General features: G+C 44.4%; 1 protein-coding gene across 7 annotated transcripts in view; it reads right to left on the bottom strand.

Moving 5' to 3' along the window:
• ASPH (aspartate beta-hydroxylase) overlaps positions 1-15763 on the bottom strand; it is a 386751-nt gene that overhangs the window by 230656 nt on the left and 140332 nt on the right. For all 7 annotated transcript variants that reach the window (XR_003437357.1, XR_003437358.1, XM_027128024.1 and 4 more), the window contains 2 exons: positions 13128-13213; positions 6093-6179 (listed from right to left, as the gene is read on the bottom strand). Coding sequence is in view for 5 of the 7 variants with exons in the window: in XM_027128024.1 (XP_026983825.1) it covers positions 6093-6179; positions 13128-13213 (173 nt within the window). In the remaining 2 variants the exon portion in view is untranslated. The remainder of the gene's footprint in view (positions 1-6092; positions 6180-13127; positions 13214-15763) is intronic.

Raw genomic sequence — 15763 nt, 5'->3', positions numbered from 1 at the left:
AAGATTTCAAGGTCATCAGAGGTCAGAAAGGACCAGGATAGGACCAGCAAAAAGGACGGAAGCAAGAGAGAAGAAAATAACAATTTAAAAAGTGGTATTCTGGAGGCCAAGTGACAAAAGGTATCGAGAGGGAGTGATCAATTGTATCAGAAGTGTCTGTCAGGTTGAATAAGATGAGAACTGAAACTAGATCACTCTGGATTGGGGACAATGTGATGCCTCTGAGGGTCCCAGCAAGAGCATTTCCATGGGGCTGCTGGGGACCCACAGCTGAGAGGCTCAAGAGAAAACAGGAGGGAAGGAGGTGAACACACCTCTTTCAAGGAGTTTCGGCGTAAAGGGGAGCAGAAAAATGGGCCAGTAATTGGAGGGTAATGTGGAGACAAAGGAGTGTTTTTTAACAATGGGAAATATTACACCATGTTTCTAAGCTGATGCAAAAGACCCCATAGAGGGCGGAAATCTGATGATGCAGGGGACACAAAAATTAGAATGATGTCCTTCAGCAGGTGAGAGGGGATGGGAAAGGGACCAGAGCAGTTCATCCATGCTAACATCCACGAGAACAGGGAGTGAAACATTAGAGGTAGGAAGAGAGGGGCGGACTGTAAAATGGTCATCAAAATCTCATCAGAGGGGGCTTCCCTGGTGGCGCGGTGGTTGAGAGTCCGCCTGCCGATGCAGGGGACACGGGTTCATGCCCCGGTCCGGGAGGATCCCACATGCTGCGGAACGGCTGGGCCCGTGAGCCATGGCCACTGAGCCTGCGCGTCCAGAGCCTGTGCTCCACAATGGGAGAGGCCACAACAGTGAGAGGCCCGCGTACAGCAGAAAAAAAAAAGAACCTTACAAAAAAAAAAAATCTCATCAGATTTAGTAGACTACAATTTGAAGCATACCATTTGAGAAAAAAACGATATAGATGCTAAAAGTAGCATGTGTAATTTTTTCTCAGAATATCCTATTTAACATGTTTACCTTGTTAAAACAAAGTGTGTGCTGTAGGCAGTATGTAGATGCCTGCAGAAACAACACGAAGTCTAACTCCACAGCTTGAGGACACAGTAAGGAAATGATACATCCCTCCTCCACCCCAAAATGAAAAACTAGCAAGAATCAGCACAAATTGATAAAGTAAGATACCTGTGGGAAGCTTTTCATAAAATACCACATCAAAGAAAGAACCTGTTAATATGTACTGATAAGGGTAAGTTTCCCAAGATGATAAGGGCTGGAATTGAATCAGTGGTGACAGACAGTGGACAGTTTTATGATAAAGGAAAATTGACAGGATGAAAATCTCTAGATTAGAAGAGGGCAATTCACCTGTGCTTGAAGGGGGGGAAAAAAAAAAGCTTCAGAATATACAACAATCTGTTCATATCTGCAAATGGTCTCCAGAGTAGACTTATCTACCAGGAGAGAAAGTCCAATGTCAATATCCTGTATTGGTCATCCTGACTGCATGGCCTTCTATACATTCATACGCTGGCTTTTCTGTTTAAGCATCAGTTTCTTGTGAGTTTGGCTATGGTGAGTTAACTCCCCCAAACATGGTCGTTCATAGATGACGTCACAGAATGCCAGAGTCCTAGAGCTGAGAGAGCCCTTCTGAGACCACCTTGTTCACCTTCTTCATTTGGCAGCCTCTTCACGCTACCAAACAGATCCTGGAACTGGAGGGTCTCTTCAAGGTTAGTTCAAGGGCAAATGTCAACCGAGACATCATTCTCTATATAGAGGGGAATAAATATCTTAACTAAACTCAATCTGAAATGAGAGACAGATGATACAACTACATGCCTTGTTCCTTTCCCTCCTCCATCCTCAAGGTTCTTCATTTTAATGAAGTATAAACATTTTAGAACTTCCGGAAATGGAATTTTAACATGAGTGTTAAAATAGTACATTTCTTCAAAGTCTCTTAAACAAAACTGATAGGCTTTGCTTTGAATATCAAAATTGATTGATATTGATTAGTTTAGCATCTGTAGATAAAGGATTTGCCCTGAAACTGAGCATTTGCTACAGGACATTAACATCAGAAAGACGTTTGTTGATTCAACTGAATTCCCCATTCAACCTTCCTATTTGTGGCAGGAAGATGCCTGGAGATGCCTGAGATGTGGCATTTTCTGCCTGAGAGGCACTAATGGTTTGTGTAAGATAATAAAGTGAATTGAGCTCATAATTTTGTGTCTGATGTTCAAGGAACTTGGTCAAAATTGGTTTTCACAGTAATCCAAAGAATAAGACACTATCAGTGCTACTTTTTTTTTCATGTATTTTATTATTTATTTACTTATTGGCTGCGTTGGGTCTTTGTTGCTGCGCGCGGGCTTTCTCTACTTGCTGCGAGCGGGGGCTACTCTTCGTTGCGGTGCGCGGGCTTCTCATTGCAGTGGCTTCTCTTGTTGCGGAGCACGGGCTCTAGGGCATGCGGGCTTCAGTAGTTGTGGCTCACGGGCTCTAGAGTGCAGGCTCAGTAGTTGTTGCACACAGACCTAGCTGCTCCACGGCTTGTGGGATCTTCCCGGACCAGGGCTCCGACCCGTGTGCCCTGCACTGGCAGACGGATTCTTAACCACTGCGCCACCAGGGAAGCCCCAGTGCTACTTTAGAAATGACAGATACTGTAGTTTCTATTTAACTTAATGTTGCTGAATTTGAAAAATTTGTTGGGATGTTCCAAAGTAATTGTTTAATCTGCTAACAAAGAACGAAAAAGTCATCACGTACTCCTCCTTACAAAATCCGTCTTCTGTTGAACTTTTATTTTTAAAACTCCTACAAATTTAAGCTTTCTTTTAAATTATTCTATTAGAATTTAATTTACCATGCTTAAATTTTGCATTAATATTGATAACACCTTGTAGCATAATAGTTTAGAGATAAAAAATATTGCTGAGGCATAAATCTCAAATTCTGACCGTAAATAAGGGTATAAATATAGCAAGTGCCACGTGTAAAAAGTAATGCATTTATTTAGACCTTGGTACCTGCAATTAACATCACATACAAAGAAAAATTCTAAAGCATGAACCATTTTTGCCATGATGAGCATTTGGCCCAATCATTATTCTTTCAAGTTAATATGCTTTTCCATAATCAAATGACTGCCGGGACTAGTGGCAAAGCACATCACTTATTTGAGTAGGCACCATCTTTTGGTAATAAATATATTCTCTCTTGCTTAATAGCAATACAATTTAGCAATTTTGGAGGATTACTGACCAAATTAATTTATAGAAGTGACACAGTTGCTGTCTGCTAAACCTAGTCTGTATTGCACCATGGATAAAAGGAGCTTCTTTGCATTAAATTTTCACAAATTTAATTTATTAAAACTGAATTAATACAAATTTAATTAATAAGTTTTTAAGGGGGAGATAGGAAGAATTTAAGCATCTGGATTTCAAGTGGTTGCCACCTTTAGTTCAGAGCAAAGCACACTCGTTTTATCTCCAGATGCGTTAGTTTCCATGTGAGTGTCACCCACAAGTGACGGCATTGCCCCCTCCAAAGGGGTGTTGTCAGCTTCTCCTGGGTCTGGAAAATTTCTGCAGCTCTGCATCTGCCATTTCCCAGCAGGGCTGACAGTCTCATCCCCCCAGGCAGGGCTGGAGGAGCTTTACTGCCTGACATTTGTACATCAGCCCTGGCTTTTACCCAGAGTTCCAGACGACATATCTCCGACCGTCTATTTGACACGTGCACTTGCGTCTCTAATAGGCATCACAAACTTCACAGGACCAAATGCGAATGCTTGATTCTGCACCGCCCCAAACCTGTTCCTCCACCTGGCACTATCCTTTCCTTAGATGGCTTAACCAAAAACCCTGAAGTTGGGAATTCCCTGGCAGTCCAGTGGTTAGGACTCCGCACTTGCACTGCAGGGGGCCTGGTTTCCATCCTTGGTCTGGAACCCAGCAAGCCGCATGGAGCGGAAAATCTGAAGTCACCCTCCAGTCTTCTCTCTGACCCTTACATCTAATCCATCATCAAGACCTCTCAGCTCTGCCCTTGTCCACTGCTCCGTCTCCATGGTCACGACCACAGTCTGAGCCAGCACTTCTCGAGGGCACCTGCAATGGTCTCCTATTCTTCTGGCTTCTACTTGTGCCACCAGAATCCATTCTCCACCAAGCAACCAAAGTGATCGTTATTAAAAAAAACAACCAGCGCTCCCCTGGTGGCGCAGTGCTTGAGAGTCCGCCTGCCGATGCAGGGGACACGGGTTCGTGCCCCGGTCCCAGAAGATCCCACATGCCGCGGAGCAGCTGGGCCCGTGAGCCATGGCCGCTGAGCCTGCGCGTCCGGAGCCTGTGCTCCGCAACGGGAGAGGCCACAACAGTGAGAGGCCCACGTACCGCAAAAAACAAAAACAAACAAAAAAAGAACCAGACGGGCACACCCACGCACAAAACCTCCAAGGGCCCCCAGTGCACAGAGAATACAACCTGAGGGGCCCTGGTCCCGCCTGCCCGTGTCACCTCCCTCAGCACGCCCCTGCTCCTGTCCTTCCAGTCAAGCCAAGGCTGATTCCCTGCATCACGGCCTTTGCCCCCCTTCTTCCCTCTGCCTGGACAGCTCCTTCCTTGACCTTGACATGTTTCAGCCACTTGTCACCTCCCTAGGGAGGCCTTTGCTGATCACCTTATTATCATAAGTGTTGCTGTGTCACTCTCAATCACACCACCTACAAACAAAATATCATAATAACATGTTCTTTATTCCATGACTTTCTTTTCTCTAGAGCAGGTATTATCATGTAAGATATTCTCATACATTTGTTTTTAACCCTTCTAATATTCTTTAAATAGATATTTATTTATAAAGACTTTCAGGGGTTTGCTCAAACATCACCTCCTCGGTGAGATAGTTTCCTTCCACCCTATCCAAAATTTCACCCCCCTCACACATCCTATGGCTGTGCTCTTCTTTATTTTTGTCTCCTGACAAAGTATCCAGTAGCAAGCAAGAGACTTTCTTCTATGTCTCATGCACTGTCTTCTCCATTACAATGAAAACACCATGTGCTTTGCTGATGGCTGTGCCTGCGATGCCTACAATAGGCCTACCGCAGAGCGGCCTTTCACTACAAAAAACTTGAGTAAGAAACTTTTAAAATATCTTCCATTGGAATATAAGCTCCACAAGGACACAGACCTCGAGAGTGTTCTTCATGATAAATCCCAGGACCTAAAACAGAATGTGGCCCACAGAGGGTTTCCCAGCTACAGAAGGACGTGGAAAAGCTTCATGAATTGAGGAGCTGGAGGATGGAGAAAGTCCAATAAGAAAGGAGAAGGTAGTGGTTGAGAATCCGCCTGCTAATGCGGGGGACACAGGTTCGAGCCCTGGTCCGGGAAGATCCCACATGCCACGGAGCAACTAAGCCCGTGCACCACAACTACTGAGCCTGCGCTCTAGAGCCCGAGAGCCACTACTACTAAAGCCCTCGAGCCTAGAGCCCGTGCTCCACAACAAGAGAAGCCACTGCAATGAGAAGCCCGCGCAACCCAACGAACACCCAATGCAGCCAAAAGTAAATAAATTAATTAACTAAAAAAAAAAGAAAGAAAGGAGAAGGTGGGGAAGGCGCTGGGGAGAAAGTAAGGGGTAAGAAATGAGTCAGCTGACAGACACTACACAGAGAACAAAGTCCATCCCACTTTATATTTTAAAAGTCTTTTCTAAGCACACTTTGCAACCTCTAGTGATAAAATGAGGTTCTTAAACCTCTAAGGAGCCTGAAGTAAAAACTAGGTGGTGGGTCTAAATGGAACAAAATGAGGGTGATGGGAAATCAGTGACTAAAGTGTTATTCTTTATTTTCTTTTCAAAACCGGAGAGAAGCCAGATGGAGGGGGAGCAAAAAATGTTACTAAATTCATGATACAAAATAGCAATAATTAATTGTCTTATTTAAAACTGTATTTCTTGCTTGAATTTATGTATATGCATGAGAAATTGATTCTCTATACAAGTTAGAAAGGAAAAATAAAATGCAAACGCTGGGTTTGAAAATCCAATTATACAGAGCATAAGGACATCAAAACAGTGTCCTAAGTAGCAAGGTTTCAGCATACCTTTGCTTTCCCGTATCGCGCTCCTGGACTCTGAGGGTACTTCTGAACCAGTTCTTCAAACGCATGCACTGCTTCCTCAATTTTTCCCTGTTAGGAAGAGGCAATTATATACATACAATAAATTCAAATGCATAATGTTATTCAATATAGTCATTTAATATTCACCAAGTAATTTTGTCAAAATTTCCTGGACTCCTTTCTGAGTTTAAGACAATTTTATCCTAAGATTCTAAATAATTAACTGCATTATGACAAACAGAAAACTAGAAATGAACATAAATACACTTTATTTTTTAAAAGGCAGACACCTGGCAGATGATGTACTAGAAATTGCACACACTACTATATATAAGATAGATAACTAATAAGAACCTGCTGTATAGCGCAGGGAACTCTACTCAATACTCTGTAATAGCCTCCATGGGAAAAGAATCTGAAAAGAAAAGAGTGGATACATGTATATGTATAGCTGATTCACTTCGCTGTGCACCTGAAACTAACACACCATTGTAAATCAACTCTACTCCAATAAAAATTTAAAAAAGAAAAACAGGGCTTCCCTGGTGGCGCAGTGGTTGAGAGTCCGCCTGCCGATGCAGGGGACGTGGGTTCGTGCCCCGGTCCGGGAAGATCCCACATGCTGCAGAGCGGCTGGGCCCATGAGCCATGGCCGCTGAGCCTGTGCGTCCGGAGCATGTGCTCCGCAACGGGAGAGGCCACAACAGCGAGAGGCCCCCGTACCGCAAAAAAAAAAAAAAAAAGAAAAGAAAAACAAAGAAATTGCATTTTGTCTCTATATGTACAGTTCCCACACGCACTCTTAAAAAAGTTTAGGATTTCAGTTGGGGGAAGCATACTGCTAGCAGCTAGAATGCCTGGGGTCTGCAATGAGAAGGGCACTGTCGGCAGGGAATAAGCACGCAGGATGACAGGGCCACTTGGCCGCCAACGTTGTCACCCGTTGAACATGAGGGTTGATGCGGCTCACCGGGTTGCTGGGGCACCCCACTGCTTCCTTGTCATGTGACGCCCCCTCCCCCCAAAGCCCACGCGGGCCCTTAAGAAGCTGGTCCAAGCACCTGCGGTAGGTCTCTGACCACCACTGTGCAAGCGGAAATGGGGGATGTGTAACAGGTAAGCTTGCTGAGGGTCTTGGCATGGGGGTGAGGCACCCTCTCCCCTTCGCAGTCCATCCACAAGGAGGAACACACATCCCCTGGTGTCTAATGGAAGGCAGCAGGTCAGAATATTGGAACCGTGCGATGGAGATGGATTTTCTGAGTTGAACTTTACCACCACTTCAGCTGCCTATCAATCTGTAAACCCATTCATTCCGTGCTTAAATGCAAGCTCACCGTGGTTTGTACGTTGTCACCCTCACTGAGTGAGTTTTCACAGCAACAGAGTTTACGCCTCAAACGTGGCTGGGCTCAGCAAACCATACATCACTACCTGATCATTACTGATACCTACTTCTCCACAACTTGACTAAATAGAGCCAGGCAATATCCATATTTTAAAGTTCCTTAAAATCATGGAAGAAGGAGGTTTCTTATTCCCTGTTACATGCCCATCAGCGGCGCTGAGGGTCTGGGAGACAGTATATGCACAGAGGAGTGGTCATGAGTGCAGGTTCCAGAGCCGGAGTGACTGGCTAGACCCTGGGCTCCACCACTTAGGAGGCATGTGACTCCTGGCAACTTACTTACGACTTTGCCTTATATGCCTCATCTGTGACACGGGTACAATGAGGGTACCTGATCACTTTGTTGGGCGGCTGTGAAGGTCAAATCTGATAACATATATAAAATGCTTATAGCCGCTGCAGAGCGCATGGAAAGCAATGAAAAATGGTAGCTATTATGATTATTACTATCGTAGCGTGGGGAGGATGTGGGAGCCCACATGAGACAATAAAGCATGCCCCAGGTAAGTCTCTCATCTGATGGACAGGTTAATGCAAAGAGAATGAGGACTTGAAGGCTGAGATAAATCAAGTCAGGAACATATTCTCTAAGTTATATTTGTTGTCAGAAATCGTTGTGTCGCTATTTAAAATATGCTGTGTCTCTCACGATATTAACCCTTTTAAAGGCTTTATTTTTTGAGAGCAGTTTTAGGTTTGCAGCAAAATCGAGAGGAAAGTATAGAGATTTCTCACATACCTCCTACCCCTACAGGTGCACGGCCTCCCCCCATAATCAACATCGCTCAGCACAGTGGTACATTTGTTACGACTGATGAACCTACAATGCCACGCTGAAATCACCCAAAGCCCCTAGTTTACGTTAGGGTTCACTCTTGGTGTTGTACTTTCTGTGGGTTTGGACAAATGTATAATGACACGTATCCACTGTCTCCATAGTTTTGCATTTTCCAGACAGTCATATAGTTGGAATCATACAGTAGGTAGCCTATTCAGATTGGCTTCTTTCACTTAGTAATATGAATTTAAGCTTCCTCCCTATCTTTTCATGGCTTGAGAGATCATTTCTGTTCGGTGCTGAATCAGATTTCATTGTCTAGATGTACCCCGGTTTATCCATCCATTCATTTACTGAAGGACATCTTGGTTGCTTTCAGGTTTTGGCAATTATGAAAGCTGCTATGAATATCCGTGTGCAGGTTTTTGTGAGAACGTAAGTTTTCAACTCCTTTGGATAAATACCAAGGAGCAAGGTTTCTAGACTGTATGCTACGAGCATGCTTAGTTTTGTAAGAAACCCACCGAACTGTCTTCCGAAGCGGCTGTACTACCGTGCCTCCCACCAGCGGTGAGTGAGAGATTCCGAAGCGCCACACGCTCACCAGCATGTGGTGGCGTCAGTGTTCCAGATTCTGGGCTTTCTGATAGGTGTGTGGTGATATCCATTTTGTTTTAAATTGCATTTCATAACATAGGAGGTGGAGCATCTTTTCATATGCTTATCTGTCACCTGAATATCTTCTTGGGTGAGCTGTCCTTTAAGGTCTTTGGCCCATTTTTAAATTGGGTTGTTTTTCTTATCACTGAATTTTATGAGTTTTTTGTATATTTTGGATAACAGTTTCTAAAACCACCGTTTTATTTCTTCCATGATTGATTGTAAGGGATGAAGAATTCAAGTTAAATATCCTTCTCCGTGTGACTTTCTTCTAACTAACCTGTATGAGTTTCCTGAGGCTGCTGTAACAAATGACCACGAACTCTGTGGCTTAAGAGAACAGAAATTCATTCGCACATGGTTCCGGAGAGCAGGAGTCCAAAATCAGTTTCACTGGGGCTGAAATCGAGATGTGGGCAGGGCCGTTCTTTCTCCAGAGGCTCTAGGGGAGAATCTGCGACAGCATTTCCTGACATCACCCCGATCTCCACTTTGTCTTCACGTTGCCTTCTCCTGTTTCGTCTGTATCAGATTTCCCTCTGCCTCTCTCTTATATGGAAACATGTGATTGAATTTTGGGCCCAACTGGATAACCCAGGATAATCCCCCATCTCAAGACCCTTAACTTAATCATATCTGCAAAGACCCTTTCTCCAAACACGGTAACATGTACAGGTTCCAGGGATTAGGACACAGAATATCTTTGGACGGATTACTTTTCGCCTATCACATGACTTACACAACTTAAATCGCAAATATTGAGGCTATTTTTGTGAAAATCATGCTAAATGCACCATTTCCAGATTTAAACCATAGGATTAACAATATTCATAACAACTCTGCGAAAGTATTTTTTCCAGCTTAACACTCCCTTAGTTGGCCATCAAGGTTATAAAAATAATGGAATACATTGTCTCTGTCCTAGGCACCCTTTGGATCCCTTAACACACATGCGCTATGCCTTTCCTAAGGGACCATCAGTCCTGCCCTCACCTCAGCTGTCTGGCAAAGTTAATGTGTTTGCTTTTAGTCTGAAAAAACTTTCCTTTCCCCAGGTTCTTGCTGGAGAATATAGCTCCAGATACTATTACACAATTCTTCTTAAAAAACTCAACCCAGGATAGAGGGCTCAGAAGAACTGCCTGAAAATCATCTGTTCTTCAACACAGCTTACATTTTATCCTAGGACCAAGACAGTTCACTGGAGAGACATGTACTTGCCTCACCCCCCCCACCCCCGGCCCCTGTTCTGGCATGAGGTCAGCGGGTGCGCTGAAGGACATTAAGACACACCCCATGGAGGTCACGTAGAACCCGCGGGCGAGACATTAGGGAGGAGACCGTGCCATCCATCACTAGGCCCTTTATGAAGATCTATGGCATAAGGTTCCTCTCTGGACTTGGTGCAGAACAGCTATTCTGAGGACTACTATCCGTCTGACAGTGTGATCTACACCCCTTCCTTGCTCTGCCCGCAGTTTACTTCTTTCCCAGCCCCGTTTAAAGCCTGTGGTGTGAACTTTCGTGTGTCGCACCTACTCCGACTTTATAAAGTTTTCCCTTCTTTCTCTCTTTTTCTCCACTTATAATACAATAATAAAAACTAATTCCAACAAATGAACAAATATTTCAGTGTATCATTTCAAATCCTTCTTCTGGGGCATAAGGAGGAGTTTTAAGCAATAAGTATTATTTTAAAAAATTGATGATTGGGCTTCCCTGGTGGCGCAGTGGTAGAGAGTCCGTCTGCTGATGCAGGGGACACGGGTTCGTGCCCCGGTCTGGGAAGATCCCACATGCTGCGGAGCGGCTGGGCCCGTGAGCCATGGCCTCTGGGCCTGCGTGTCCGGAGCCTGTGCTCCGCAACGGGAGAGGCCCATGTATCGCAAAAAATAATAAAAAAAAAATTGATGATTAAAATATGATCCATGCATTTATGCAGGAAAACTAAAGTGACCTCGTACTTTCATGTCACACAGTTTCTGAAACATGGGTGTGGCCTGAGACCAGGCCTCCTCTGACCATTGCTGCCTTATGGCCGTAGCAATCCCAGTATAGTCGGCTGCATTATTTGAAACTACCAGCTATAAAAACAACCCTAAAAAATTTAATTACGCTGATGACTCAGTCAATAACATGGCTCCCTGCTGTTTCAGAAGCAAGCATTGCCTCTGTGGGCCCTTCTTCCTCCTTTATCTACCCTGTTAAGACCCACAGTGCTCCTTGAAGGAAGCATCAAAATTTCTCCAGATAAGCGAGAACTGGAGAATACCCCATGGATTGTTCCAGCATGTTTATGCTTCACTGACTTATCTGCCCCTTGATAACTGAGCCCTTCTCTACTCTTCATTATAATTACATACAAATCCTTCTCTAAAGCTGTTCGTTTGTTCTTTATCCCTAAAGTCACCTGTGAAATAGGCATCCATTTTCATCAAGGGCATGTAGCACAGAGAAAGTGGAGAATGCCAAACAAGGTGATAGAAAAAGAAGATTCCTGCTTCGTTTCTATTAAGAAATGCAAATTTTCATCGAAGAGTAGTGGCTGCATTTTATAAAGTCAAACAAGACAGACACAGAAATCATTCGATGTTAATTTAGTGAACAAAGACTTCGCTGCAATATTCTTTGGAGTTACTACCTTTGTATCAGCTGCTGACCAGGGTGAGCCAGGCTTTGGTTTGGGAACCGTGCCTAATGCTAGTTACAGACGTCGCCATGCTTGTTGGGACTTTTCTAGTAAATATGGGGGGAAGCACATTCTCGTCCCACTTCAGTGCCTAACTCGGGTGTTTTTATTGTTGTCGCTTACCTATGACACTCCCCTTATTCCTTTTTTTTTTTTTCAGCTAACGTCTACTGATTAAAAGCCACATTACAGGAAAACTAATGAGTATTAGTTTAAAATGCAAGTATAAATTCAAGTACAGAGTAGAGAAAGAAATTTTCATGAGAAACAACTACAGGCAGACCTCAGAGATCTTGCAAGTTTGGGTCCAGACCACCACGATAAAGCGAATACCACAACAGAGTGAGTCGCATGAATGTTTTGGTTTTCAGTGCATATAAAAGTTATGTTTACATTATATTGTAGTCTATTAAGTGTGCAATAGCATTATGTTTAGAAAACCAATGCACATACCTTATTGAAAAATACTTTATTGCTAAAAAATGCTAATCATCATCTGAGCCTTCAGCGAGTCCTAATCTTTTTGCCGGTGGAGGGCTTGAAATTATTTCGAGAATTACCAAAATGTGACAGGGAGACCCGAAGCGCGCAAATGCTGTTGGAAAAATGGCACCGGTAGACTTGCTTGATACAGGGCTGCCACAAACCCTCCATTTGTAAAGACCTCAATATCCGTGAAGCACGATAAAGTGAAGCACAATAAAATGAGGTGTGCCTGCAGATGATTCAGCGAAGGTGTCATTAGATACGTTATAATAAATATTTGGCCCAATCATGACATGAGTATGATGGAGTTAAGAGAACAGATAACTTCAATCTAGGGTTAACTGACTTTCTAAAAACTGTAATATCCAGAAACACACGTAAATAATATTTCAAATTAACTGATGACAAGGCAAAACTTCAGTCACCCTGGAAACTGGAGGTGCGTGAGGTTAACCCCAAGTGAGAAGAATCTTAAATCTAATATCATTTCACCTTAACAGTAACTATCCTAAGAGCATTGGACTAACCTATGTTTTCTTTTTGCATCGCGTTGCTTTAAAATGAAAACTCCTACTTGTATGGTACTTGACAGTACTGATGCTTCTTTTTTAATCTCTTATCTCATTGGAAAAGACCAAGTAGGAAGTAGGAAGAGCACGTATTAGTCTCATTTTTAAAAATAAGGAAACGGAGGCTCAGAATGACTAAGTGAGCTGCCCAAAGCCACCAAAGTAGACAGTGATGGGAGGGGCTGACACCCAAGTCGGCTGGCCTGACGGTAAAGTTCTATTTCTCTGTGGCCATTACAGCTGCCGTTTTTTCTTTTCATTTGATTCACTTCACATGGAATGCTGACGTGCCTGGGGAAAATCCACTCTATTCAAAGGTTGTTTCTCTTACAGTTTTTTTTTTTAAAAACAAATCAAGAGTAATGGCTGAGTTTATTTAACAAAGAAACCATCGCATGTTCCTGCAAAAAGCAAAACAACCACCTACCCGTTTACGGAGTTTCTCTGCAGCATCGAGTTCAGCTTTAATAGTCTTATCAAATTTATTTAATAGTTTAGGCTTCTTTTTCTTCACTGAAAGAGAAAAAGAGGTTTTAAATTTTTATTTTATGTTTTTGTCTAGAAATAGTTCTTGAGAACAGTGATTTACGAAAGTAGTAAGAAACCTAGCATTGGTCCTGAGCCTGTAACTGGAGAACCAATCACAGTCCTGGCTCAGCTCCCCACACGGCTCTCCCAACCCCCAGGATGACCCAGTCCGTAACTGCCAAACCACAGGGAGACGGTCAGGGCCCTTTTTCTCAGATGCTCGAAGGTGTTCTTGGGAGACTGGGTGCATTCTGGTATCCTGAAACTCTCAGGATAGTGACCTAATTTCTGGAATGAAAATGGTAGGTATGATTTCTAAACTCTTAGGATCAACTCCTTGGCTAAGCCCAAAAGGCTGCTTACAACTGTCTCTGAACACACCCACAGTGCTTCCCGATCAGATAAAAGTAAATTACTCTCAAGGGAGCAGGATTTCTTAGTCTAGGACTCAAGACCCTTCCATTGCATCCTGGACCTAAATTCCAGCATATTCCATACTTTAGCCAGACGGGACCACCCCTCGCTCCCCAAATAAGCTTCCTGCCATTTCTGAGGCTACTTTCTCCAAGTAAAATGGCTTATTCCTTGTCAGCTGAAAATATGCCCCTCCTTCAACAACCAGCTGAAAACCACACCCACTCCACACATCACTCACAGAAGTGCTCTGTTTTCTCTCTCTATCACACGACTGAAATCCTCAGCACCACGTATATGACTTCTTTTTTTTTCTGTGGTTCTTCCCCCTAATATATGGGACTTTTATGTACTTATCTTGGTCCCTTTTCAAACCGTAAGTCCCTGCAGAGTGGCACCATGTCTTTGACGCAACCTGAATTTCCTCCTGCTGACTCAGCCTGAAGTCATGACCAGCAGGGGAGGGTTGGGGTCTTCGGGGTGGACCCAGAGCAGATAATCCTGTCTCCGGGCTCAGAGCATGACCAGGTGTGACCCTGAAGGGTAAGCCGGATGTTCCAGGTAGAGAGAAATGAGAACAGTCAGAGGAGAACTTCCTTAATGCTCTGACATTAAACCAACACATTCAGTTCCTTGTGCTCTGTCCCCAGGTGCAGGAGGAGGGGTTCTCCCTCCTAAGGTCACTCCCCGCCCTGCCCCACAGGCCCGCACTCTGCTGCCTCCGTAGGCCTCCTCACTCTGGCTTTCCTCTGAGCCCCTGTCCACGTTTCATAGCGCTGAAGTCTCTACCATCCTAAAGCCAGCAAACCAACCAACCAGGACGAACCTCAGCCTCCCCACCCCCACTCGCCATCCTCTCCCCCCTCCCCTCCTTCGTGGCTCCCTTCCCACCACAGTGCTTTGTCCTCACCCACCACGGAGGCAAAAGGGAGTCGTCCACAAGGAAGGCGCCTCAGTGGTTAAGAGTCAGATGGTAGGGGCCTGAGTCCCAGCTCTGTCCTGTCCCAGATCTGTGACCTAAGTCAAGCTGGTGGTAGACTTTTCCGACTCTCACTTCCCTAATCTATAACATGGGGTAGCGTTCTTGAGAATTAAATAATATTGCACGTGGGCAACTAGCACAGTGATCAACATACAGTAAGTGCTCTGTATCTGAGAGCTAATAATGCGTGTGGCCATCTCTGCAAGTCCCCCTGTTCCTTTTTCTCCCATCCAACCTGGCCCCCCTGCAGCACCGGACACGGCGGACTCCTCCCTCCTTCCTGAAAGGGTCCCTCGCCTTGACTTCTGTGTTGCCCGCTCTCCTGGTTTTCCTCCTGTCCCCCCAGCATGCTGCGCTCATCAGGGTCAGTCTTCAGCCTCTAAAGGGCTTCCACGGTTTAATTTCCAAACTGAGCTCCATGTTAACTAGTTACTTTTCTCCTGAAATACAAAAATCATAAATCCAAGTGCCTACACAGAGGCTTCAAGCTCAGATCCAAAGTGAAATTTGCTACTGCTCACAAATCTGTTCTGTCTCGGATTTGCCCTATTTCAGAGGATGGCGCTGTATTCATCTGTTTCCAAATAACAAACCTGGTCAGTCTGTGACCAGAGTAAAGAAGAAGGAACATGAGGAATTATCTGAAGACTGAAAGTAATCGCTACTATTTTTTTTAGCACTCAGTGTGCCGGTCTCCAGGCCATATCTCCTTTTATTCTCTCAACCTCTTGGACATGGGGAACTTAACTTCACAGATGTGGCCACTGAGGTTTCCAAGGGGTCAGTCCCTTGACACCTCCCCTATGGCTGTTAGCACGGCTGATGCCATCATGGGCCTGACAGTTCCTCCTGTCCTTCCATTGACACTACCCAGGACTGTACTGTGCAGTGAATCACTTCTCTGTTGTCAGGGGCTTTAGAGTTAAGAGATATTGTTTCATCATCATTAGGACCAGGTGGCCTCTATGCTCTGTTAGTCTCCAAACAATGATGGAGACCTTTGCTGGCGTATTCCGGGCGCCCACAAGACTAGTTACCCACTCATAAATCTTGACTTAGGAATACACGCCGTATTTCCAAGCACCCCATACCCCAGGTTAACTATCAAATTGTCCCAGTGGCCATAGCCTCTGCGAATG

The sequence above is a fragment of the Aethalodelphis obliquidens genome, unplaced genomic scaffold (assembly GCF_003676395.1).
Source record: "Aethalodelphis obliquidens isolate GAN/ISIS:26980383/991018 unplaced genomic scaffold, ASM367639v1 scaffold33, whole genome shotgun sequence".
NCBI lineage: Eukaryota > Metazoa > Chordata > Mammalia > Artiodactyla > Delphinidae > Aethalodelphis > Aethalodelphis obliquidens.
Note: the sequence above shows the minus strand (reverse complement) of the source record. Positions and strands in the feature narration are given on the sequence as shown.